Source organism: Mobula birostris, chromosome 26, assembly GCF_030028105.1.
Source record: "Mobula birostris isolate sMobBir1 chromosome 26, sMobBir1.hap1, whole genome shotgun sequence".
Taxonomy (NCBI): Eukaryota; Metazoa; Chordata; class Chondrichthyes; order Myliobatiformes; family Myliobatidae; genus Mobula; species Mobula birostris.
The window spans coordinates 27,528,791-27,556,619 of record NC_092395.1 but is presented as its reverse complement, the minus strand read 5'-3'; the positions used below and the strand labels follow the sequence as shown (position 1 = coordinate 27,556,619).

The 27,829-nt window shown below is 43.5% G+C and overlaps 1 protein-coding gene across 1 annotated transcript; it reads left to right on the top strand.

Annotated features, from left to right (window-relative positions):
• Positions 1 to 207: 207 nt before the first annotated feature.
• On the top strand, positions 208 to 27,829 carry ccdc124 (coiled-coil domain containing 124). The gene is made up of 5 exons (XM_072244065.1): positions 208 to 284; positions 12,692 to 12,868; positions 22,851 to 23,040; positions 24,184 to 24,295; positions 25,943 to 27,829. The coding sequence occupies exons 2-5, from the start codon at positions 12,710 to 12,712 to the stop codon at positions 26,178 to 26,180; spliced, it is 699 nt and encodes a 232-aa protein (XP_072100166.1). The 5' UTR covers positions 208 to 284; positions 12,692 to 12,709; the 3' UTR covers positions 26,181 to 27,829.

Genomic DNA, 27,829 nt, shown 5'->3' with positions numbered 1-27,829 from the left:
ATCTTCCCCTCAACAGCATGGCTGTCAAGCCCACCAAAGCCTCAAAACGGAGCTGGAGTTCACGTTTCCTCAGGACCCCACATTTTGAGCCGTTTTGTTTCTTCAAAACAATTAGTCGATTGGATGGAATATTTTATATGCTGATAAAATGTTTGGAAAAATAACTGTTTGAATGAGACGTGACATGTGTACTGGCAGCGGAAGAGACAAGCCCTTGTCGTCATCAGGAGGCGTCAGAGAGAGAGGGATCTGTTGTGGGGCTGAATGTTCAGGCGTTTGAGTCGGTGAGTAATTTTTTGACGAAGCTTTTGAACAGATAGAAATTAATGTCGATGTTAATTGTGTTGGTGGAGGAGAGGGGTGCGGGGGCTGGTTGCTCTATAGGAGAGTGAAATAGACCCTTCCAGGCACAGGCTGCCTTGGCGATGATGTTGGATTCTCCTTTCCCACCAACTGGTCGGATACAAGAAGGTAAAACTGACCCAGCTTGACAGGAATGGAAATGAAAATACTATTTAATTTCCTCTCTGAGCTTTAGTGAGTTCCTCTCGTGGGTCCAAGTCTCTGTGCCAACCCTATGCCTATATTTTTTTCTGGATTTATGTATTGGGGTTCTAGTCTGATAGGAGGTGTGAATGTAACATCTAAGCTTTCAGTTTAGTGTAGAGCTGAGTGCGTACGTGTGTGTGTGTTGGGGGGGGCAGTGTGAGAGTTTGCTGGAGAAAGGATGACAGTCCTGGAAGGGTGAATCAGACTCAGATTTATTTTCACATATGCATGTCGGAAAATTTGTGGTAACAGTACATTAAATCACTACTTTGATGATAAATTGCCAAAATCAAAAAAAAAAATTAAAAAAAAAGGAAGGATGGCAATGCCTAATTGTTGTCTATCTATTATTACTGGATGTAAACCTTGTATCTCTGCACAATAACGTTATGTGATTATCTTCAGGCTACTGGTGTGAACAATGTCACTTGATATCATGATTAATGATACCTTCTTTCACTTAGTTGATTGATGGTGGACTGATGGACTGATTCAGTAGTAATTAATTTGTTTGGATTTGTCCTGCTTTTTATGACTAGGACATACCTGGGCAATTGTCAACACTGCCAGGCAGATACACGTGTTATACAGTAACCAGTCCTTAATTTCATTACAACTCATTTCAGCTCATTCCCTTTCATCTGTAACCATTCTGGATGACGGGTCTTGGCCTGAGATGTTGACTGCCCATTTCTGTCTCCAGTACTTTCTTTGTTGTATTCTGATTTTGGAGTAGTTTGGCCAGAAGAATGGCTAGTTTTGGAGCATAAACATCCGCGGTGGATGTCTGAAAATGTTTGGAAAAATAACTGTTTGAATGAGACGTGACTTGTGTACTGGCAGTGGAAGAGATTGGGACATTGTCTGACCCCTGTCTGTATGGAAGCATTTCTTGATTGCATGTAAAGCAGATCATATTGGCTTTTTTATTGTTCAGGATCTTAGTAGGTCGCTGAGATAGGTAATCAGTAGCTCTTTTGGCTGAACATGACTGGGATGAGAGGGAACAGCGAAAGAAGTTAGATCTTTTTTGGAATTCAGAATAATAGGGGGTAATCTTATTGAAACATGTCAGATCCTGAGGTTGTACGATAGCATAAATGTCAAGATATTTCAGCAGTGAGGGAACCTAGAATGAATGGACTTTGTTCCAAAATTGGGGTGGAGTATGAGAATTTAAATTTTTTAATATGATTTTGTTGTACTGAATGGTGAATCTGGATTTCTCTGTTCAGGAGGGTTGCGGAGGCCAGATCACAGGGGGCATTTAGAGAGACGTGAAATAAATTGATCAAAGATCAGAGAACCGGGGGGGGAGGGGGGGGTCGGTGCTAAAGGGAATGGACACAGAACAAGAGAAGAAGCATGAGTCATATCAGTCATAATCGTACTGACTGATGGGCAAGTGGCCCACTCCTCTTTTCTTGTATTCTTACGGTAGTAATGCTTCAGCCTTGTCTTTAGCAGTGACAAGTTCTGAGTTCTATTATCATCGAGGGTGGGAATGTTTTTGGAGCCACGTGATCCCATTAATTGATTCATTCCTCACCCATAACTAGGTGTGGCAGTGTTGCAGAGAATTGCCAAGGATTTCAAGGTTTCTGGAACATCTGATGGATGGGACCAGCAATCTATCTCATAACTTATTAAAGTTGGGTGTAGAAAAGGGAAGAGTGAATGAAGAGCAATTTGAGTTGTAGTGAAATGAAGAGAGGAAAGTAAAGGACAAAGCAAAAGTAAAAAAAAAATCTTTGTAAACCTCCAGGTTTTATTTGCAGGAGTGAAGGTGCACTATTTCCTGTTACTGGGCCCAGCCACAGTTAGTTAGATAAGTCACGTGTAAATGATAATTTACACAGTGACATAACAGTCCGAAGCTTCGGGTTTAATTTGCATTTGTAACGAAGTACACAGAAGCTGAGCTTTTGTTTTCAAAATGCTGATGGTGGTGCATTTCAAGTCACCCAGGTGATTTCTGAGCCCCCCAATCCCCAGGAGGAGCTCTGATCTCTCACTGTGTGATTGTGACAGAGAGGTCGACTGCTTGCAGCCCTCGACTCAGTTGATCACACCATCACCACCAGTGGCTGTCTGTGCGAGACCCAGTCAAGCAGCTCTCCTGGTGCCACTCTTGGGTTTCCCATTACAGGCAGAGAACCAACAGCAATGGATTCTCTTCTGTGTACTGCTCGTGGTGATATTATCTCAGAACACGATGCCGGTTTCCACGTGTACACTGGCTAAACTCAGCTCCCACTGCACCCCCTCCCCACCTTTCGTCACCTCACTGTCAAACTCCTTGCCAACAGTAGTGGCTGTGGAGAATTTCCTTTGTCCAGGTATTAGGCAAACTAAATCCAAGTGATTGTTCCCATCACATATTTTGTTTCTGAGTTTTAAAACTTCAGGAACATGCTAATATTAAGACTTCCTACTGCATTTCCAGTTCTCTAATGTTGCCCATTTCTTAACTGTCTCAGCTCTTCTTCTGTTGAGAGTCTCGTACATACCTTTGTACACTTGGCTATCCCAGTCCATTCTTTCTCGTGTAACACACACACAAAATGCTGGAGGGATTCAGCAGGTCAGGCAGCACCTCTGGAGGGAAATAAACAGGCAATATTTTGGGACGAGAGCCTGTATCAGGACTGGAAAAGAAGGGGGCAGAACCCAGAGTAAGAAGATTGGGAAAGAGAAGGGTTAAGGAGGGAGAAAGGAGAAATTGAAATTGATGTTCATATCGTCAGGTTGAGGCTACCCAGACAGGATACAAGGAGTTGTTCCTCCAACCCGAGTGTGGCCTCATCGTGGCAGGAAGAGAGGTCTGAAGAGGAACGGGAAGTCAAATTGAAGTGGGTAGATGCAGCGAGATCCAGCCACATTCGGTGGATAGAGCAAAGATTCTCGACCCAGTGGTCCCTCAGTTTGCACCGGAGGGGGCCGCACCAGGAGCACTGGACAGTAGGTGACCCCGGCAGATTCTGAGGTGAAGTGTCGCCTCATTTGGAAGTGCTGTTCGGGGCTCTGAATGGTGGTGAGGGAGGAGTTGTACGGGCAGGTGCAACACTTGTTATGCTTGTAGGGATATGTGCCGGGAGGGATGAGTGGACAGGGGGTCACATGGAGAGCAGTCCCTATGGAAAGTTGGGGGGGGGGAGGAGGGAAGTTGTGCTACGTGGTGGTTTGGATTGGAGATGACGAAAGTTGTGGAGAATAATGTGTTGGATATGGAAGCTTGTGGGGTGGTATGCAAGGACAAGGGGAGCCTTATCCCTGTGATGACTAGGAGGGTGAGTGAGGGCAGATGTATGGGAAACAGAGGAGACATGGGTGAGGGCAGTGTCAATTGTGGTGGAAGGGGAGAACCTGGTCTTCGAAAAATGAACCTCTTGTTCTCCACCCACAATGCTGAAGTCATCTGCCCATGACCTAACATGCACTGTCCAAGTTCAGTCATTGTGTTCCAGTGTGAGTCATTTGACTGTTTCAACCTCGAGGAATGTCCTGGTCATTAGGCAATACTGGATTCTCATATACACTTTGATATGTTTGTGCACCTATATAAAGCCCATGTTATGTTCAGATGATAAGTACAATTCTGAACAAATGTTGTTGAGAAGGAATTGGACAAAACCGAGAGAGAGAGAGAGAAGTTGCTGCCCTGAGGAAGGAGCTGGGGCTGGGACTAGCTAGAGAGCTGTTTCAGAGAGGAAAGTCATGATGGATTCAGTGGCCGCCTGTACTGCGTGTTTCACTTTCTGTTTTTGTCATGACTTACACCGTTTAATCTACGTGCTTTGCAGAGCATTGGAGTATGGATTTCCAAATCCTGTGTTGGTGTGATCTGGGCCCGACCCTGTCTTGCCGTGTTCCACTGCAGGATGTGTCAATAGTACCAGGAATAGGCCCGACTGCTCCACCATTCAGTAAGATCATGGGCTCAATATCACTCGTTCTTTCTTTCCCCGTATCCCTTGATTCTGTAGTTTTAACATCTGCTGAACTGTTTCTTTGTTATTCCTCTCCGCACCTTGTTGCACTTTGGGTGGCAAATGTGCCGTTTCTTTAGCATTTTATCTGCTTTTTACGAGGCCGAGTTGCTAGCTCAACACGCAGCTCAGCAGGGATGGAAAGTGAGCAAGGAGCCAGCTGGGTTCGAACCAGGGACCACTGGCCTCAAAGTTTGGTGCTGATGCCACTACACCCTGGCTGGCTGATGAACTATTCCTTGAATATGCTAAAATGTCCCTCCCTTCACAGCATAAGATTCATAATTCTTAAAGGGAAGGAATTCTTCCTTATCTCCTTCTGAAATAAGTAGCATCATTTTCTGAAACTGTCTCCTTATTCTAGATGCATCACAAAGGAAACAGTGTCATCTTACACCATCAATCACCTTCAGAATCTTCTGTTTTAACAAGATCATCTCTTTTGCATGCTCTAGTGAATACAGGCCCAGTTTGCTCAACTTTTCTTCGTATGTCAATCCCTTCTTCCCAGGATTCAACCTAATGGCCTTCCTCTGTACTGCCTCCAGAACAATACGAGTGGTTTCACCAGCGCTGTGAAGCTCCATCAACATTTCTCTACTTTTGTAATCCTTATCCCTTTCAATGAAGGCAATGCCCTTTCATCCTGCTCACTTACTTCAGTACCTGGGTCCTAACATTTTGTGTTTTCTGTACTGGGAGCCCCAGATCCCTCTGTACTGATTCCTGTTGTAGATTTGGGTTGTTTAAGTAATAATTTTTTTCTTCATTCTTCTTTTGGAAAGTAGATAACCTGATTTCTCCACATTTTAATCTAGCCCACAGGTTATTGCTCATTCATTTAACGTATCTAAATACTTTTAAAGACACTTTGTGTTCTTGTTGTAACGTTCTAACTGATCCATCTTTGTAAGGTCAGCAAATTTACATAGGATTGTTCATTCAAGTTGGTAACGTACAGATCATAAAGAGTGGATGATCCAGCACTAATCGCCTAGCTTTCCACTACTGATTGCCCGTGGGGGAAATGACCCACTCATCTCAACTGTTTTCTGTTAATTAGCTCCTCTCCTATCCATGTCAATCTGTTGCCTCCAACACCATGCACTCTTATTTCTTGTAGTAACCTTTTAAATGTGGCAATTTTCTTTGAATACCTTCTGGAAATCCAAATATTCTGCATCGATTATTTCCCTGTTGACCACCCTATTTGGCAGCTCCTCAAACAAATCTAGCAAATTTGTATACCGGTGTTTTCCTTCATAAAATAATGTTGACTCTCTTTGATAATCTTGTGATTTTCCAAAGGTACTACCAGTACCTCCTCCAGAAGGGAGGCTTTCCCCAGTGACAGTGTTAGGTAAACAAGTATATAGTCTCCTACACACAAGAAAGTCTGCAGATGCTGGAAACCCAAAGCAACACACAAAATACTGGAGGAACTCAGCACGTCAGGCAGCATCTAGGGAAATGAATGCATGGTCGACATTTTTGGCCAAGACGGAAGGGGAAGGAGGGTTAGCTAGAAGGTGATAGGTGAAGCCAGGTGAATGGAAAAGTTAATGGGCTGAAAGAGAAGGAATCTGATATGAGAGGAGAGTGGACCATGGGAGAAAAGGCACCGGGGGAGGCAAAAGGCAGATGAGAAGAAGAGGTAAAAGGCCAGAGCGGGAATAGAAGAAGAGGGAAGGGGATGGAAGTTTTTGCTGGAAGAAGTTGTTGGTGTTTTGATAGCAGGTTGGAGTTCACCTAGATAGAATATGAGGTGTTGCCCCTCCACCCTGAGAGTGTGTCTCATCTTAGCAAAAGAGAAGGCCGTGGACCAAGATGTTGGAATAGGAATGGGGATAGTAATGAAGATGGTTGGCCATTGGGAAATTCCACTTTTGGCCTTAAAAGCACCTCATATTCTGTCTAGGTAGCCTCCAGCCTGATGGCATGCACATGGACTTCTGATAATTTTTCTTTCTCCCCTTCTCCCTCCCCCTCCTCCTATTCCCCACTCTGGCCTCTTACCTCTTCTCTTCTCATGTTCAGGGGACTTGATGGCCAAACAGGTTTTGTTTCTAGTGATAAGAGTTTATTTTAACTCTCAGAACACAAGGGTGCTCCCTTAGAACAGATATGAGGAAGAATTTCTTTAGCCAGTGGGTGGTGAGTCTGTGGAACGCGTTGCCACAAGTGGATGTGGAGATCGTCAGGTTCCTAATTAGTAAGAACATCAAAGGTTATGGAGTGACGGCGGGAGAATGAGATTGAGAGGGATAATAAATGAGACGTGATTGGGTGGTGGAGTGGATGATGGGCAAAATGGCCTAATTCTGCTCTTGTGTCTTATAATCTTATTGTCTTATGGTCCTTAAGTTGCTTCTATCATTATCGTCTTTCATTATTGGGATACCCAAGATAATTATTGAGAACATCTGCTGTTTCTCTTTCCTGTTATTAAGTCCCCAGTCTTTTCCTTTAAGGGACAAAAGTTTAAATCCATATTCTATCTTTATATCCCTGTAGAAGCTCTTGTTTTATTTTGAGTTACTTTTTGCTTTCATGCCCATACTTAAATATTTTAGTCATCTTTTTAATGTGTAAAAAAATTCCCTTTCTTCTTGTCTGGCACTAACCAATGTTACATAGTTTTTCTTTCGATTCAGTGCAACCTTTAACTCAGTTAGCGGTATTTTCTTCAGCAGAATGTACTTCTGCTACTTACGTAATATCTCCTTAAACGTTTGTCACTGCTGATCTATCATCTTATTTATTATATTTTCCTGTTCCCTTATATCATTAGATGGAGACAGGACATGAAGCTTAAAAGGGTACTTGGTCCTTAATTGAGTGCAATTAAGACTCTTGAACAGACTAGTACACTAAAGATGAACTCCTGATTGCTCAGTCTGCACTGTCATTACACTTTCTCTGTAACGGTAAACACTATATTCTGCATTTTTGTTTCTTTTGTACTGTTAGAGTGGATTTCTTTTTGGATAGATGATTTGTTAACACTTAAATGACTTTGGCCACCAAACTTCTATTTTAACTGTTTGACAAAGGACTGTGGATTGAGTCCACCACAATGGGCTTCCTAAAAGGTGTAAATACCAGATACTTCTGGTAGTTTGACCTGATACTGTAGTTTCAAAGACAGTATCACCTATACATTATAAGTATTAATTGTCTTCTATGTTAGCACATAAAATGCCAAATAAATGTATTGTTGATTGAACTAAAGGCTGTGGATACCAACCCAGACATGTTGGTGTCAGAGGGAAAGGATGAAATCCGAAAGTGTGTAGCTTCAATAGGAAGCATTGTCTAACTATTGTCTATAACCTTTAAGTAGCGATGACCTTTGTGTTTAGCATATAAATATCGTGCCCACATTGAGCTAACAGACCTTTCTGCAGAAAGCGTCTCGGTACGTAGGTACCTGCTGTACCTTGTTGTGTCGAATAAAGAAGCTGCTTTGTATCTACCAGTGACTCTGTCTCTCCAGTAATTTCATCCACGCTACAACATGTACAACCTCGATGTACTACTGTATGGAATGCACTGGCTGGATTGCATGCAAATAAAATCTTTTCACTGTATCTTGGTACATGTGACAGCATTAAATCCATCATCAATTCGGAAGCATGTTTTCTACAAATGTGAGTATTTAAGTCAGAGGGTCAGTTGCATTCAGGCCTGAGGGCCGAATGAGTTTCCCAGCCTCTAGATTTCTCTCAGATTTCTAAAAATGTGGAAAGGTAAACAACATTGGTTTAGAACAGGGGTTCCCAGCCTGGGGCTTACGGACTCCTTGCATTATGGTATTGGTCCATGGCATAAAAAGGGTTGAACCCCTGGTTTAGAGTGAGGGATGACTTGGAGTTTTCACTTCAGATCTGTGTCTTCTCCCTTTTGAAGTGCTTTCCTGAATTTGTTTAAATACTCTCATACCGTAGGCATTGCTGGTGCGACTGGCAGAGAGGGTGGGTTTAGAGTGTGTTGTAGCTCAGGTGAGTAACTGTAGTGTCTTTTGTAGGTGGGCAGTATTCTGGGTGGGTGGAGTGAGTGATTGGAATTGGTTTATTATTGTCAAATGTACAAGGATACGGAGAAAAACTTATCTTGCACACTGTTTGTACAGATTAAATCATTACCCAGTGCACTCAGCAGGAATGAGGTTAAACAGTGCAGTCTGAATCACCATCTGGTGGGGAGGGGTGGGGGGAGCCACTACTGCACAAGATCCAAGTAAGTTGCAGAAACTTGCAAAGCTCCATTGCGGGTACCAGCCTCCATAGTATCCAAGACAATTTCCAGGAGCAGTACTTTAGGAAGGCAGCATCCATCAATAGGCAACCCCTTCATCCAGGACACGTCCTCTTTTCACTGTTACCGTTGGGACAGAAGTACAGGAGCCTGAAGGCACACACTCAGTGATTCAGGAACAGCCTCTCCCCCCCCCCCCCCACCCCCCGGCTAGGCGATTCCAAAATAGACATTGAACCCATGAACACTACCTCACCACTTTTTTATTTGTTTTTTTTTTGCACTACTGATTTAACTTAACTATTTAATAGACATATATTTACTATAATTTGGTTTTTTCTCTTTTTAAATTTCTATGTTCTATTTATCATGTACTTCATTGTACTGCTGCTGTAAAGTTAACAAATTTCATGACATATGCCAGTGATATTAAACCAGATTCTGAAGTGTAAAAGCCACTGAAAAGTGCAGTGTAGATGAATAATGGAGTACAAGAATACAGCAAGGTAGATTGTGAGGCCAAGAGTCCATACAAGTGATCTGTTCAAGAGTCTGCTAATAGTGGGTTAGAAGCTGTCCTTGAACCTGGTGCAATCAGATCAGGTTTTTGAAACTTCTCATCAGAGAGAAAGTTCAAAAATCAGAGGAGCAAAGGAACTAGGGAGAACTCGTGCAGGATTCCCTGAAGGTTAACTTGCAGGTGGTAAGGAAGGCAAACACAATGTTAGCATTCATTTCGGGAGAACTGGAATATGAAAGCAAGAACTTTATGCTGAGGCTTTATAAGGCATTGGTCAGACCACACTTGGAATATTTGAGCAGTTTTGAGTCCCTTATCTAAGAAGATGTGCTGGCCTAGATCGAGTGGATGTGGAGATGATGCTTCCTATAGCGGGGGAGTCTAAGACCAGAGCACACAGCCTCAGAATAGAGGGACCGTCCATTTAGATCAACGATTTGGAGGAATTTCTTTAGTCAGAGGGTAGTGAATCTATGGAATTCATTGCCACAGACAGCTGTGGAAGCCAAGTCATTGGGTGTATTTAAAGTGGAGGTTGATAGGTTCTTGATTAGTCAGGGTGTCAAAGATTACGGGGAGAAAGCAGGAGAATGGAGTTGAGGTAGATAATAAATCAGCCATGATGGAATGGCTCAGCAGACTCGATGGGCCTAATTCTGGTCTTATGGGAGAGGGGAGAAGAGAGAATGTCCTGGGTGGGTGGGATCTTTGATCATGCTGGAGGCTTTACTGAGGCAGTGGGAACTAGAGACAGAGCCAATAGAGGGGAGGCTGGTTCCTATGATGTGCTGAACCAGGTCCACAGCTCTCTGCAGTTTCTTGCAGAGTAGTTACCACACCAGCCATTGTGCATCCAGACAGAATGCATTCTTTGGTGCATGGATAAAAATTGGTAAGAGTCGAAGGGGACATAACAAATTTCTTTAGTCCTGAGTAAGTAGAAGCATTGGCAAGCTTTTGTTTTTTGGCAGTGATGTCAACGTGATTAGACCAGGACAACCTATTGGTGATGTTCATACCTCGGAACCTGGAGCTCTCAGCCTTTCGACCTCAACACCGTTAATGTAGACAGGAGCATGTGCACCTCCTCCCCTTCTGAAGTCAGTGACCAGACCCCTTGTCGATATTGTGTCATGACCCATATCACTAAACTCTCTATCTCCTTCCTGTACTCCAACACATCATTATTTGAGATACGGTGGTATCATCTGCAAGCTTGTAGATGAGTTGGAGCAGAGTTTGGCCACGCAGTCATGAGCGTACAGGGAGTAGAGCAGGGGACAATCTTGTGGAGCACCTGACTTCAGAATAATTGTGCTGGAAGGGTGGCCACCTAGCCTTACTGATTGCCAGGAAGTCAGTCCTGGGTCGTTTTGCGGTTCTTGTCTGTTAGAGCTGCACTGAACTAGTCAAGTAGAATTTATTCCATCTCAGTACTTCCTTATGCCTAGTAGAGTCACAGAACACTACATCAGTCCATTTGGCCCATCTAGTCTGTGTTAACCATTTAAACTGCCTAGTCCCATCAACCTGCACTTGAACCATCACCCTCCATGCACCGCTCATTCATGTACCTATCCAAATTTCTCTTAAGTGTTGACATCTACCCTGCATCCACCGGAAGCAAATGTCGGAAAGATTTTTCATTTTAAGTTGGAGATACAGCATAGTAACAGGCCCTTCCCGCCCAGTGAGCCCCACCGCCCACTTACACCCCATGTGACCAGTTAACTACTGATCTGCACGTCTTGGGACTGTGGGAGGAAACCGGAGCACCCGGAGGAAACCCACGCTGTACAAACTTCTTACAGCGGCAGGATTTAAACCCCGGGTCACTGGTACTGTAAAGCACTACGTTACTGTGCCGTCCGATCATGCGGATAGCTGGACCTGGAAAGTTGAATGTATTGTAGTTCCATGCTCTAATGTGGGATAAATATTATCCAAGATGCTCCAACCACTTCTTCTCCTGAGTGTTGTGGGCACTATAATTTTGCGAAGGCTGATGGGTTTTGATTAATTGTTTAATTCAAAGGATGGTGCGTCCAGGAACTCAGCACTCCCTCTGCACTCGACTGTACTGTTGAACTGGGTTTTGTGCTCAGTTTACTGGAAGCCTGATCACTTGACTGGGTCGGAATGCCAGCCTGGTAACTGCAGAATGTGGCCTGATAGATTGGTATTCCTCTCATGACACATCTGTTACATCCCAGATATCTGGTGTAGCATAGTGATATGGTTAGTAAAACCACTCGCTCACAGTGCAAGAGACCCGGGTTGAACTCTGACCGATGGTGTGGTCTGATTTGGACTCTCCCTGCACCCATGTGGATTTCTTCTGGGATTGTGTTTCCTCCCCACATCCCAAGGATGAGGATTGATTGGTTAATTGTCTATGTATATTGCTCCCTGTGTTTAGGAGGAATCATGATGGTGTGGGGAGAATAAAATGGCAAGGGGTATAGTAAGCATAAAAGTTGGTGCCTGATGGTTTGTGTGGACTCTAGGCTGAAGGAACGGTTTCCATGCTAAATCTCCCTGACTCAATGACTCTGATTCTTTAATCGAGTAATTTAAAATTAACTTGAGGTTAATTTACATTTCTGATCTCTGCGCACAACCAACATCACTCATTCCTGCTTACGTCCTGTTGAATCTCCTCTGCCCTATGTCAATGCCTTGACATCCTCCCTGAAGTGCAGTGTCCAGAACTGAATGTAGCTTTCCAGCCGCGGCCTCATCACTGATTGATAGCAGTTTGCTGTTGCTTCCCTTTTCTTTAAAGTTCAAAAACTGAAATTTCTTGAAACCACCCTGGGGATTACCACAGGGGTTTCAGATCTGGACGTCACTACATCCTGTGGCGTATCCCAATCTGTTCGATAGACTATTTTCTGTCCTTCACTGTACAAATGCCGCTGATTCGGTCTGGCTGCATTTTTTGAACTGCATCACCTGTTTGTGCATCGTTTTTTAAAAATCCAGGCGTGTGCCTGTATTCCTGTGTTTGTCTCTGGCGTGTGCCTGTATTTCTGTGTGTGTCTCTGGCGTATGCCTGTATTTCTGTGTGTGTCTCTGGCGTGTGCCTGTATTTCTGTGTGTGACTCTGGCGTGTGCCTGTATTTCTGTGTGTGTCTCTGGCGTGTGCCTGTATTTCTGTGTGTGACTCTGGCGTGTGCCTGTATTTCTGTGTGTGCCTCTGGCGTGTGCCTGTATTTCTGTGTGTGCCTCTGGCGTGTGCCTGTATTTCTGTGTGTGCCTGTATTTCTGTGTGTGCCTCTGGCGTGTGCCTGTATTTCTCTGTGTGTCTGGTGTGTGCCTGTACCTCCGTACCCCTGGTGTTTCTGCTCTAATTCCTGTGTTCTTTTTGTTTCAGCCGGTGGTAACAGACGGGATGCCCAAGAAGTTCCAGGGAGAAAACAGCAAGTCAGCGGCTGCCAGGGCACGGAAAGCAGAGCTCAAGGCAGCAGCTGACGCAAAGCTGCAGCGGGAGCTCGAAGATGCCTACTGGAAGGACGATGACAAGCATGTAATGAGGAAGGAGCAGAGAAAGGTGTGTCACCAATCTTGTACTGGTTTTATATACCTTTTTATCTGTGCTTGATTGACACCAGGTATTGTGATCCCAGTTCTGAACTCTGATCTGCTCTCAGTTAGCTGTTCTCTCCCAGTATGTTAGTACTGGCAGACACTCCCATGGTAAAGCGTCCTCTACAGTAGTCTCTCAAGCATACTTGGGATATGAAGTAAAAAATAAAACACTATGCTGCAAGCCATCCCAGGGTATGAGCAGCCTAAGTTGGGTACAGAGCAAATGCTACACTTTCAACGGTGTGGCCTTTCTGATGAAGGGATAGATCATTTGCCTCCGTGTTTAGAGATAAGAAGTTTTGAACAATAGTGGGAGAGTTCTTCCCATTGCCCTGGCTAATGTTTATTCTTTCATCGTCAGGAGAAAAATATTAATTTATTTTCTTCTCAATGCAGAATAGAAATGTATTGCGTAATAATGACTGCACTTGATTACAATTCCTTGGCCGTGCCATGCCTGGGACATCTACAGGTTGTGAAGGCACTGTTGTATACAAAAGCAAGTTTGTTCTTCTAGCTAGGATGTATTTTTAGCTCAGATTGTCAGTGGCACATAAACATCTGAGAGGCATCTCCTACTGAGCACCTGTAAGCAGATGGCAGTTCAGAAAACCCACTGATGCAACTCGCAGCTCCACAGTGTTAGTACTTCAGGTCAGTTTTTTAAACACTTGCAGCTGCAGCTTGCTGCCACCAGGTGGCAGAGCTGTTGTCTAATTGGGTATTTAGTCATAGTCATAGTTTATTAATCCCAGGGGAAATTGGTTTTCGTTACAGTTGCACCGTAAATAATAAATAGTAATAAAACCATAAATAGTTAAATAGTAATATGTAAATTATGCCAGTAAATTATGAAATGTCCAGGACCAGCTATAAGAATTCAGAGCTAGCATATGCCATTCTGCCCTTTGATACTCCTCTACCCTTTAATAAAGCTATGACTGATCGAATCCCACCCCATCCACTTTCTTGCCTGGTCTCTATGATCACTGATTGCCCAATTATCCATTTGAATTTCCCTTGTACTTAATGATTCAGCACTCACAACTCTCTAAGGTAGGAAATTCCAAAGTTTCACAACCTGCTGAAAGGAAATTTCTCATGTTTTAAACAAGTGATTCTAAACCTGAGAATATGCCCTCTCATTCCAGATTTCCCACTAGATCCACTAGAAGAAACATCCTCAACATTAACCCTTCATATGAAGTCCCCACCAAATTCTGTATTTTGACATAAAATTATTGTAGGTTCTTACAAACTCGAGTGAGCTAGGCTTAATCTGTTCAATCTCTGCTTTTCAGTTATCATTAGTGCTTAAATTTATCTAATTATCCTTTCCTGTACTATTTCCAAAGCAAATACATCTTGAATAAGGAGAGCAAAATTGTATGTGTAGTTGTAAGAGAATGTCTCTATTTTTGTGCTCTGTCTCTCTTGTAATTAAGGCTTGCACCCATTTGCATTCCTAAATGAAAACTGTATACGTGCAGGATAACCTTGTGTATCTGGTATGAGAATACCCAGATCTAACAGTAGACCAGTATTCAAGAGGTTGTCAACCTGAAATGTTAAATCTGTTCCTCTCCCCACAGATGTTTTTTGACTCATTGAATATTTCCAGCATTTTCTGCTTTAGATTTTGGATTTCATTTGTGATTTTTTTTTGGAATCTGATTGCTTTCTTTATACCCTTACAAGCTTTGACACAACACACTTGTTTCACAACCTTTCCCTCATTTTAAAATGTAATATAGATTTTAAATAGCTGAGGCCACAGCTCAGATTCCTGTGGCACCTCATTAGTTTCAGCCTCCCCGCAAGTGACCCATATATCGGATTGTTTTCTGTCTGTAATGGATGATTATGTTACCACTAATGCCTGGGACAATGAAGTTCTATGTAGTACCTTATCAATTGTCCTTTGAGACTAAATACACTACGTCCATTGTTTTGGTCATTTAACCTGCTCAAGGAAACATATAAAAATTGCCACATTTCTTTCATGTCGACTAAGAAAAGAATTTTTTCAGTAACTTGTTCCCGTTTCTTTGTAATGCATCCTAGCATTCTTTTCAGGCCAACATACTTCAGGCTAACTGGCAAATGGTTCCCAATGGTCTTCCTTCCTCCTCTTATTGATTCCTGGTATTATGTTTACAGTTTTTAAATCTGTTGGGACTAATCTGGGGAATTTGGAGTCATCGTTAACAATCAATCCACTCCTTTTGATGCCACTTATTTTAGAAACTTTAATGCAGCTTTCAGCTCCTGAGGACTTGCTAGTCTTTAAACCGTGATTTTGACCATGATTAATATAAGGATCCAGACATAAAGATTGTCTGGTAAAATTATAGTGTCGTTTCTCAGTGCAGGGCTTTCATCCGTGTGGTGAATTCAGCTGTTGTGTAATCTTGCCACTTGGCATCTTTGTGCGAGCTTTCTCTGTGCAGATCAGCTGTCGTATTTTCAGCATAACAATAATGACTGTCGCTGATCTTCAAAAATGTTTTAATTCTAAATGATTCTGGGCATACTGAAGTTGCACAAGGCGTCATAGAAAAGCGCGTGTTTTGATACTCCAGCTGTTCCCTGTGCAGTTTTAACTGCAGGGAAATTCCAGAGACAAAAAGCAAAGTCAATATGAGCTCGTGACAAGTTGAGAATGACCAAAAGCACTGAGTGTAAAGATCTGGAGAAGACGATCGAGGAAGGAAGGATGTTGGACCATGGAGAGATTTGAAAGAAAGGATGTGTTGGTTTATTTTATTTAATTAGAACAAGAGCAGGCCCTACCAGCCCAATGAACCTCGTTGCCCAGCAACCCACCTATTTAATCCTAGCCTAATCACATTTGTTGTGACCAATTAACCTACTAACTGGTACGTCCTTGGACCATGGGGGGAAACAAGAATTCTTTGAGGAAATATCAAAAGGCTAGACAAAGGAGAGTCAGTGGACATTGCTTACTTGGATTTTCAAAAGGCTTTTGACAAGGTGCTGCACATGAGGCTGCTTAACAAGGTAAGGGCCCATGGAATTACAGGAAATATACTAGCGTGGTTAGAAGATTGGATGACTGGCAGAAGGTGAAGAGTGGGAATAAAGGGGGCCTATTCTGACTGGCTGCAGGGGTTGGTATTGGGACTACTCCTTTTCACATTATATGTCCACAATTTGGATGACGGTTTTGTGGCCAGGTTTGCAGATGATACAGAGATGGGTGAAGGGGCAGGTAGTGTTGAGGAAGCAGGGAGTCTGCAGGAGGACTTAAACAGATTGGGAGAATGGGCAAAGAAGTGGCAGATGGAATATAGTGTAGGGAAGTGTATGGTCATAAACTTTGGTAGAAGGAATAAAGGCATAGACTATTTTCTAAACTGGAAAAAATTTCAAAAATCAAATGCAAAAGGACTTGGAGTCCCTAAAGGTTAACTTGCAGGTTGAGTTGGTGATAAGGAAGAGAAATGCAATGTTAGCATTCGTTTCGAGAGGACTAGAATATAAGAGTAAGGATGTATGCTGAGGCTTTATAAGGCATTGATCAGACCACACTTGAAATATTTGAGCAGTTTTAAGCCCCTTATTAAAGAAAGGATAGAACATAGAAGAGTACAGCACAGGGAGAGGCCATTCAGCCCACAATGTTGTGCCGAACCAGCTAAAAAGCAAATCAAAAAACAACCGAACACTAATCCCTCCTGGGAATCTCAACCCTGGGAAGCACATATTCTCTGTCCACTTTATCTATGCCTCTCATAATCTTGTAAACCTCTATCAGATCTCCCCTCAGCCTCCTGCGTTCCAGAGAAAACAACCCAAGTTTATCCAGTCACTTGGGATAGCACACGCCCTCTAAGCCAGGCAGCATCCTGGTAAACCTCTTCTGCACCCTCTCCAAAGACTCAACGGCCTTCCTATAGTGGAGTGACCAGAACTGTATGCAATGCAATACCCCAGATGTGGTCTCACCAGAGTTTTATAAACTTGCAACATAACCTCCTGCATTTTGAACCCAGTGCCTTGACTAATGAAAGTAAGCATTCCATAAGCTTTCTGAACCACCCTATCAACCTGTGTAGCCACTTTCAAGGAGCCATGAACTTGGATCTCACGATCTCTCTGCTCAACAACCAAGATAAAAAGCTATGTAAGGACCTTGTCCTTAACATTGTACTGTCTCCTTTTACTTGCCCTACCAAGGTGCAACACTTTATATCTCTCTGGGTTAAACTCCATCTGCCATTTCTTAGCCATATCTGCAACTGGTCTATATCGTGTTGTATTCTTTGCCGGTTGTCTACACTATCCACAACTCCACCAATACTGGTATCGTCCACAAATTTACTAACCCACCCGGGTCACTTATATACATTACAAACAGAAGAGGTCCCAGCACAGATATTTGCAGAATGCCACTAATTACAGACCTCCAGCTTGAATAAGTCCCTTCGATCACTACCCTCTGCCTTCTGTGTGGAAACCAGTTCTGAATCCGAACAGCCGATTTGCCGCAGACTCCATGCATCTTAATCTTCTGGATTAGCCTCCCATGAGGGACTTTCTCAAATGCCTTACTAAAATCCATGTAGACAACATCCACTGCCCTACCCTTATCAATCTGTCTTGTCACCCTGTCAGAAAAACTTAGTCAAGTTGGTAAGACAGGATCTGCCCCACACAAAGCCATGCTGGCTCTCTTTAATTAGGCCATGGGTTTGCCAATGCTCATATATCTTATCACTAAAAATTTTCTCCAGCAATTACCCCACAGCTGATGTGAGACTCACTGGTCTATAGATCCCAGGATTTTCTCTTGTTCCCTTCTTAAATAGAGGTACAACATTAGCCACTCGCCAATCCTCCGGGACCTTGCCTGCAACTAGAGAGGACACAAAGATACTAGTTAAGGGTCCTGCAGTCTCATCTCGTCTCTTGCCTCCTTCAATAACCTGAGGTAAATCCCATCAGGCCCTGGGGACTTATCCACCTTCATACTCATTAGAAAGCCCAACACTTCCTCCTCCTTGACCTCTAAAAGCCCTCATGTAGTTATACATGCAGATCTGATCTCCTGGCCCTCCATATCCTTTTCCTAGGTAAACACTGAAGCAAAATATTCATTAAGGGTTCCACTACCATTGACTTGAGGCAGAGTTAGAGCGAAGCAATCTTTTCCAAAATGGCATATACTGATGTGTGATCAATATAATTAAATGTGATATTTGGGTTGAGAATGATCTGGGTCAGCCTTGAACTTTTGTCACTGAATTGAAGAGAGTCGATGACATCCCCTGCTCATCCCTGAGCCTTGCTTGGACCTTGCTCCACTGCATCCTTCTTAATTTTGCTGGGCTTAGTGGAACTAGAACAAATCAATTGAATGGAGGAATAGTCTTGAGGATCCAATTGGCTTCTGCTTCTAATTTAAATGATTGGATGTATGGTATGTAATTCAAATAGGAAGAACATCCTGTCTCCATTGGCTACTAATGATCGATCGCTTCCCAGAAACCAAAGGAGCCATCACTGATTTCCTTTTGCTGGCAAGCTATTGTAGTGGTCAGCACAGTTGCTTTACGGTGCCAGTGATCACTGATTGGGGTTTGATTCCCAAAACTGTCTGTAAGGAGTTTCTACGCTCTTCCCATTGCCGTTTGGGTTTCCTCTAGGTTCTCCAGTTTCCTCACACATTCCAAAGACGTGTGGGTTAGTAAGTTGTGGGCATGCTGTGTTGGTGCCGGAAGTGGGGCAAAACTTGTGAGCAGACCCCAGCTCATCCTCTCTGATTTGACTTGACACAAATAATGCATTTCACTCTATGTTTTGATGTATATGTGACAGATAAAACTAACCTTTAATCTCATTAACAGTGAGTTACAGAGTCCTGCTCATTATCTGTGCGTTTCTGACTCAGGGCTGAATGGGTAATGATGAGTTTGAGGAATTCCAGCTGGTTTCTCTCTGTCACATCTATTGGAGTCTGTGTTGAATTGTCTTATTACTTCTTGTCCTACTGCTGCCGTTAGAACTTGGAATATTTTCCCATAGGCTATTTGCTTTGTCCTCAGAAACTTATCACAAATGTGAATCATAAAAATAGACCTGTTGCCCCCAGCAGCCCACCCCAACTCCATTGCCAGTGATTTTGCTCACCAGCCACCTCCATCTCCTGTTCATCTCCCTTGATCACCGTCCATTTCATTCTGCCTCGTGAGATCATCCAGCTTCCTCTTAACTGCTCCCTGTGGGAGCGTGTTCCACATTCTCGTAGATCTCTGGGGAAAGTATTCTCTCCTGAATTCCCCTTTGAATTTATCACTGTCTCATATTGTTGGGGATTTGTTTTGGTCTCTGCTATAACCGACAGTGAGATATTATCTCTCTATCTAGTCTGTTGGAAATAATTTAAAAGATCCCTGACAGTCATCATTAGACCGTTCCAGATTATAGTTCTGGGTTGGGGGGGGGGTGCGAGTTCTCCCCTCCCCATTCAGGTCGTATATCAGAAGCATTGCATATGCAGTGCTTCCAGCTTTGTCAAAGACCCCTCCCATCCTTTCCAAAATCTCTTTGTTGCTGTTTCACATATTTTTATATAACTGCTTGTTTTATTATAATAGTGCCAATAGCGTTATTCTGTCTTACATAATCATGCGCCTCGCACTTTATGTCAACCTGTCAATCTTTCAGCCTTGCCACTCAGGGACTTGTGCTAATATTATTTTGTGACTGTTATGTGTTGGATCGTTACTGTACACGCTGTGTGTGACTGTATGTACTGTGCTTTTCACCTTGGCCCCAGAGGAATGATGTTTCGTTCAGCTAGATACTGCACGTGTGTATGGTTGAATGACCATAAGTTTGAACTTGAACTTTGGTTTAACCTTTACATATTTGCGCCAAACATTCATGTTTTGAAAGAAATGAAGGGTGGCACAGTGGGTAACGATAAATTGCAGGAACCTTGAATAATTTCTCTGTCACAGACGTGGGTTGGAGTCTGTACTGATTTCTGTTTTCTCTTGCCCTGCTGCTACTTTCAGAGTTCCAGTGGCTTGTGTATGATCCAGACCTTTGGTACTGTCTGTGTGGAGTTCGCTTGTTCTCCTGGGTGGGTTCCTGCCAAACTCCTCCTCCATCCCAAAGACCTACAAGTTAGGATGTTAATTTGCCATTGTAGCCTAACCCTAGTGCAGGCAGGTGGTGGAAATTTCAGGATAGAGTTGACGGGTATGTGAGAGAGAATAAAGTTACAGAGAAGTAATGTACGAGTGGCTAGTGGCGTAGTGGCATCTGCACCAGACCTCGAGGCGAGTGGTCCCTGGTTCGAATCCGGCTGGCTCCTTGCACGCTAGGTTGCGCGTCGAGCTAGCAACTCAGCCTCGTTTTTAAAAAAAAAACAACAAATGCTAAAGAAACAGCAAGGTTGCCGGCCGATGTGCTGCAAGGCATGGAAAGGAACAACGAAATAATATAAGGCTAAAGGATTAACAGGATTGTTCTGAGAGCTGGCATTGACTCAATGGTCTGAATAGTCACCTCTTATCAAATGTTAAGTGAATATCTCAAGTTGGGCTGGAAATGAAAGGGAAGGCAGTTCTCCTTTGTGGTTATGCAGAACCCACCTGCAGTAACTGTATTTGGTTCTGGACATAGTACCCTAGAAAGGAGACTTTGGTCTTGGCAGAGCACAGCTGCACCAAACTAGGGAAAGAGGCTATCACAATTAAAATGTAAAAGCTTGTGGATGATAACAGACCCATCATTGGCAGGGTAGCACAGGCCACCACTAGGGTCGATTAAGAAAGCATGTCGATCTTCTGGAATGCAGATGTTTCCCGAACCTTTCAGTAGGCTGCGCCACACCAACATTTTGCTCCTTGTTACGCTAATGGGCTTTGCCAGCCAATTTTCTTAATCATTCCGGAACCTGGGTCTTTAAGAAGCGGTGAATCCAAGAGGCGAGTCTCGTGTTACGTCCAGTCTTTTGTGCAACTGAATCTTTCCCTTCATGAATATACAATGCATTCTCCAACATGCCCTCTCCATGTTCCCTCTTCACCAAATTAAAAAGCTGCAATCCAACCCAGACTGGGCACTCTGCCCTTCCCGAGTCATCATTGGGCACCACTTCCTTGCTGCTTGCTTCCTTCTCCTTCCTCGATCTGCACTACCCCTTCGCCAGTTTAACATGTGCTTTAGAAATGTCTATCCTTTTACTTTTATTTAAATGTGAATCTACATTTTTAATGGGTCTTTCTCATCCCCAGAGATGCTAGTGAGGTATTTAGAAGTGCAGTCATCAACGTAATGAGGGAAATCTGATATTCTACCATCAGTAATATGAAATAAACTGTTAATCTGGTGGAAAAGTAAATATTGTCCAGGTCTGTGGGGCGAAGAATTATTAGCATGTACTACTTTAAAGGGAAACCCTTGACTTAACGTTTCATTCGAGACACTGCCCCTCCAACAGTGTTACATTAGTCTGATTATATCTTCCTTCTCTGATGAAAATTTGATCACACTGAGGCAAGAGTGTTGCCCACTGAGCCAAGGTGACACTGGCACAGTGCACCACACATGGTCTGTTTGGCCCACAGCATCCACACCAAACACCAAGCACCAAGCCCCTGTTGTTATGCTAATCACACTCTGGCCCATTTAATCTCACCACATTCCCATCAAACCGCACCCCCCCCCTTAGATTCTACCACTCTGCTATATACTGCAGGTAATTTACAACGCTCAATTAACTTATCTACCCATACATTTTTGGAATGAAGGAAGAAACTCTGGCATTCCTAGAAACCAATTTGGTTACAATAGGTTTCAATAGGTACATTTAATGTCAGAGAAATGTATACAATATGCATCCTGAAATTCTTTTCTTTGTAAACATCCACGAAAACTGAGGAGTGCTCCAAAGAATGAATGACAGTTAAATGTTAGAACCCCAGAGACCCCCCAACTCCCCCCCCCAGCATAAGTAGCAGCAAAGCAGTGACTCCCCCCCCACCAGTAAAGAAGCGAAGGCACCCCCCACCGAGCACGCAAGCATGCAGCAGCATCAATAGAGACACAGACTTGCAGTACCCCAAAGACTACTCGTTCACCTGGTAATTCGACATACCACAGGCTCTCCCTGTCCCTAATGAGGTTTCACAGAGGGAATGTGCAAATTCCGCATCAGGTCTGGATTGAATGCAAGTTGAATGAGCAACGAGGCAGAAATTCTAGCTGACAGACTATTCAACCCTTAAGATGGAAAATGTCTCCTGATTAATTACCTACTCTTTTCAGACTGAAGTTAAGGCTCACAAAATACACTGCAGGAAGTGAATCCTCAGCTCACCATGTCTGTATCAACCACGATGCCAATCTTACAGTCCTACCTCCCTGCACATAGTCTACGTCCTTCCATTGCTTGTCTGTTCATGTGCCACCTGGCAGAGTTCAATGGACTCTGTACCACTGAAGTCTGGGGGGTGTTTCGAGATGCACTGCAGGGGAGCTTCACTCTCTCTAACCTCTGCTCTCCCTATCCTGGTGGAGATTGATGCTAGCTGGCAGCTGGAATGGGAAGTATTCCCTTCCATATCCACGTATCTCTCATCTCTTTATGTATAGCAAATCTATGGTGCTAAGCCTAATGGCGCTTTCGTCTAAGAGAAGCCTTTGTGTACTTGTTCCCTTTGGTTCTTTTGAATTTCCAAAGGACTTATCAACATCTGTCTAATATTAGTGTGCCTAATTTTAGTTTTAAACCCTAATGCCTTATTGTTGTTTTTTTTCCCTCCTGACTTTCTCGCTCAGTGTTCGGAGTTTTAACTCCAAGTCACTTGGGGCATGAGGTTGTGCTTTCTTTGGTCCATTTTTGTCTGTTACGGTGCAGCCCGTGTTGCCCAGTTGGAGTTTTGACCTTTTCCCCTTTTGGCCTTCAGGTTGAAAGAGAGAGGAAACGTATGGAAGTTCTGGAGCGGAAGAAAGAAATCCAACGGCTCCTGGACGAGGAAGGAAGCAGTGTGAAACCAAAAGCCAGCAAGTCGCCAACACCGGCCAAGATAACCCGAGCTCAGATTGAGGCTACCGTTAAAAAGGAGAATGTTCGGCAAGCTACAGAGGAAGTCAAAGGTATCTTGATGCTCTCTTAAGCGATTTGTTTAGCATCAGCTTCCTTGGCAGTTCTCTTATGTTATTGAGCCTAATCAGAATCAGGTTTCATATCACCGGCACGTCATGAAATTTGTTAACGTTGCGGCAGCAGTACAATGCAATACAGGATAATAGGAGAAAAACCTGAATTTTATATATAATTATTATTTTAAATAGTTAAATAAGTAGTGCAAAAAAAAAAGAAATAAAATTCCAAGTAGTGAGGTAGTGTTTTGGGGTTTAATGTCCATGCACAACTCTGACGGCAGAGAGGCAGAAGCTGTTCCTGAATCGTTGAGTGCATGCCTTCAGGCTTCTGTACGTTCTACCTGATGGTAGCAATGAGAAGAGGGCATGTCCTGGCTGGTGACAGTCCTTAATGATCGACGTCGCCTTTTTGAGGCACTGCTCCTTGGAGATATCCTGGATACTACAGAGGCTGGTGCCCATGATGGAACTGACTAATTTTACAACTCTCTGCAGCTTATCCCGATCCTGTGCAGTAGCTCCCTCGTACCAGGCAGTGATGCAGCCAGTTAGAACGCTCTCCACGGTATATCTGTGAAAACTTGCAAGTATTTTTGGTGGCATGCCAAATCACCTCAAACTCCTAATGAAATATAGCAGGTGTCTTGCCATCTTTATAGCTGCATTGATATGTTGCATCCAGGTTAGGTCACTTCCATGGGCCGTTGAGAAAGCGACTCGTGCGTGCAGCAGCTCTGGTTGAGCCTTATTGCCAGGAAGTGCTGTTTTGTAAATTTTCCGCTTGTAGGGTCAACACAAGGCAATAATTTCCATATTTCCAGAACCATGACAAGAAAACAGTCCCCGGGTTCCTTGGCTAAGTTTTTAGCCCTTGCTGGAAAAAAAAAACCATACAAAATGATGTGAAGAACCCAATTTCAGGGGAAGAATAGAAAAGGGTGCTTTATTCTGCATCCAGCCTATGCTGTGACTTCCTGGGATTGTTCATGGGACAGAGTATTTTTCATTGTTCACCTTCTGCACTAATGTAGCACTTTCATGCAAGGAAATATGGGTTTTTGGCTCCCTTGTTTTTGAAAGGAACGGTTTGACCACGGGCTCCTGTTGTTGAACTGCTGTGATTGTGAATTGCAGAGAAACAGATGAGCCACCTGGAGGTGCCGTTGGAGGAAAACGTTAACCGCATTATACCCAATGAGGATGACGTTGATGCCAGGACCATTGAAGATGCCATTGCTGCCCTGAGGTGAGGGGGTTAATGCCTGCCCACGTGCAGTTGTGTTAGCTCAGGTTTTCCGGGAGCAGAGTAAGGGAGGAAATTTATTTAGCCATTTGAAAATGAGCTGGAGCTTTGCAGCCCTTCAGGGTGGCGAGGCTTTGCATGTATTGGAATGCGACAAAGCCACTGTCCCTTTCCAAATCCATCAGCCTGGTCCTGCCTTTGGATCATCAAGTTCCTAAGGTGACTGAGAAGTAAAAGATGAGTTGTGATTTGACTGAAAGGTTGAGTAGGCACTCTTACTGCTTCCATTTCATAGGTTCCTGTGTTCTCATCTCACCTTAACTCCAGTCCCAAATCTCCTGTTATTCTCCACAGCTCCAACTCCAGCGTTGAAAGGTTTGTGCCTCTTCTTTTCACAACTCAGCCACTAAATGTTTAACCACTGACTTTACTAAACTGGCCAGTTTTGCAAAGATGTGATTGCCCTCACTCTTTGACCTCCTCTGGTAGTGTCTGTGTCCCTATTTCCCTTTTAATTGGTCACTTCCCCGGAGAGTGTGCTGTGTGCTAAATCTCTTCCTGCCTTGCACTCATCAGAAGTTTAAATATTCAGAGCCCACGGATGTCAAGCAATTTCAGTATTGAGCAGGTGAGGCGTGGATAGTGGCAGGGAGGGTGGGGGGACGAAGTTTGTACTCCACTGCATTGTATACCCAGGGAATCATGACAGAGCCAGAACTGGGACTCCTACTGTGTCAAATTGACCAGAATTTCAGATGACTAACAGCTAATCTCCCATTTCTCTTAGAATCATTACAGACACTGTTATATGCATCAGCCAAATTAGTGAGGCTGATCTGACTCTTCCGCTGCTATGTCTTGTTTATCTGTATTATTTATCTCTCAACATACAAAAATCCCAGTGCTCTCTCCAATTCTCCAATGTAATTTTCAATTTCTGCTTAAGATCTGTCACTTTAGTAAATGGAATGTTGAAAATTCATTAGATAGCGATGGAACTATCTGCATTAGTGCTCGAAGTAATCCAATTGCCATCACAGCCAGTGACAGTCCAACTCTACCCTAAGTGAAGACCTGTCCCAAATAGAGCACCACAGTGTTGACAATGACAGGCCTGTCTCAAAGGGTTTCGGCCCAAAATTTCAACTGTACTTTTTTCCATGGATGCTGCCTGGTCTGCTGAGTTCCTCCAGTATTTTGTGTGTGTGTGTGTTGCTCAGATTTCCAGCATCTGCAAATGTTCTCTTGTAAGTGTTACACAGTGACTGACCAATCCACACATCACTATTTCTGAGTTCTTGTGGCCCGTTGCCATTTGTTGATGCACATGACACAAAATTTTGAAGTATCAAAGCCCGTAGTCTTGCCAATTCTGTGAAAGAATATTTTTATTAACCCCACTCTTGCCCTGTATCACTCCACATTTCTAATTTATAAATTAGATGCTGGAAATCTTGAGCAACACACGGGAGGAACTTGGGTCTTCATCGGATCTTGGCCAGAGACGTTGACTGTTTATTCTCCATAGAAGCACTTGTGTATGTGCAATTACTCACTCAGCTCCCTCTCGGTCCCTCACACACGCCCTCACAGCTGTGCACAGGCTCGGAGAAAAGTGCTCGGTATTTATTGTTTGTGCTCTGCTTTCAGCACCACCGAGACTGTGGACCACCACCCGGAACGACGGTTGCGGGCTGCCTACACTGCCTTTGAGGATGCCAACATGCCACGGTTGAAGAAGGAGAATCCCAACATGCGCTTGTCTCAGCTCAAGCAGATGCTGAAGAAAGAGTGGATGAAATCACCGGACAATCCCATGAACCAGCTGCACGCGTCCTACAACACCAAGAATGAGCGAGCAACTCCGAGAGGAAACTGCCTTGCCTGAGCTTCAGAGTCATTGTGAACTTTGACCCCGTAGTGTGAATGTGATTTCAATTTGGCATCCCCATTTAATAACCTAAACAGCAGAAAATAAAACAAAATGACTTGCCCTATGCCAGAAAATGTGGAGTGTCGCACAGTGGACAATGTATCTCTATCCTATCAATTTTCCAGTCAGAAATCCGCTCCTGTGAGGTGTTGAGCAGTACTGGCAGCAGCTGTTCCTCCCAACCCTCCATCCCACTCCGATCAGTGTCAGCCCCTATGCTGCGGCACGACTTCCCTTGGCAAGTTACTGAACTCATCACTGAGAGCTTGGATGAAGTGTAAGGGAGGGTGATTTTGATTGATGTGTAAGTTAGAAGGTTGAGTGATCTAATCTATATCAGGGTTTCCATGATCAGGAATGTTCCTTTATTTATTTCTCTGTTTAAAGATAAACTGGGAAAATCCTGAAAGGAGACATGGAGTGTTGTAGGAGGAGGAGAAAACTCGGTCACTGTAAGATCGCTATTTGGCATCAGCACCTCATCGGGTTGGGAGCTGCAGGAATCAGTACAATCTGGAGCTGTTGGGGTTGTTTTGTGTCAGGAATCTATGGAGCCGAGTGTTGGTTTGCAACGGTATATTAATGAAGGTCAAAGGCCAGGGAGTTACGATAAGGAGAGATCAGGGATGAGAAGGGAAGGAGGTGATTGCTCATAGCAACCCTAACCTTTTTTAATTTTAATATTTGGTTTTATTTGAAGTGTTTGGTCAAGTGTGCCGTCAGTTCTGAGCTTAGGGTGAGAAAGGAGCAATGGAATCTCGCGCTGAAGCTTCAGTGAGCTCTTTGAATGAAGCATTAGCAATTCCTTCATGGGTATTGAGGCTCCCATCCCTGTTTCTTGCTCAAAAGGAGAAGGAAATCAGTATGTTTAGTGGGAATTGAAGTCTTCCATTGTAGGTTGTGTTTGAAGAAATACTGGGTAATGTGAGTGAGGATTTTTACTTCTGATATTTTCGCATTGCTAAGAACTTAGCAGCAAGCCACAACACTCTGCCGTCAAGAGAGTGGCAGTGAATGGCCTCTTCCTCCTCATCTTGATTCTACACACTCTCGATCTAATCTATGTCTGACAGTACAAGTGGTCAAATCTGTTCAGGCTGCTGTCCTTTGTACCCATTTCACTGCTGCCTGTGGGCCACTCCTTCCACACGGTTTTACTGTACAGTTTTGGAAATCAGAGACTTCGATCAGCAACCACCTGCCGACCAATTGGATTTTCCTCTCCTATTTTAATCCCCAAAGATGCCAGAACTTGTGATGCTGAGTTAAACGAAAAAGTGATTGAGTTGTGGCATCATGAAACCATGCTCTTTCCTACAGCTGTTGGTGAGTAACCAGCTCACAACTTCACCAGTCTTGCTAAAATCTGAAATGGAACCCATTTGGGAAGAAAGTGGTAAATGAATTTTTCCACATCGTGAGGTATCCCTGAACATTGCAGGAGGAAGGATATTGCAGAGTTTGGAGAAAGTGTAATATGAATGGGTTCCTCAGTTAAATTAAATACTAAATGAAACCATTTGACCTTTGTGTGTGATTGGGCTATATTGTAAGATTTCAAATAAAGAAACACTTAATATCAAACTCAAACAAAATTTGAGTCA

Bases quoted from the DNA above. Each gene is read 5' to 3' on its own strand.
- ccdc124 (XM_072244065.1), top strand. From the start codon at position 12,710: ATGCCCAAGAAGTTCCAGGGAGAAAACAGCAAGTCAGCGGCTGCCAGG. The intron at 23,041-24,183 runs GTATCTTGATGC...TGTGAATTGCAG, and splicing joins AGCTACAGAGGAAGTCAAAG to AGAAACAGATGAGCCACCTG. The intron at 24,296-25,942 runs GTGAGGGGGTTA...CTCTGCTTTCAG, and splicing joins GATGCCATTGCTGCCCTGAG to CACCACCGAGACTGTGGACC.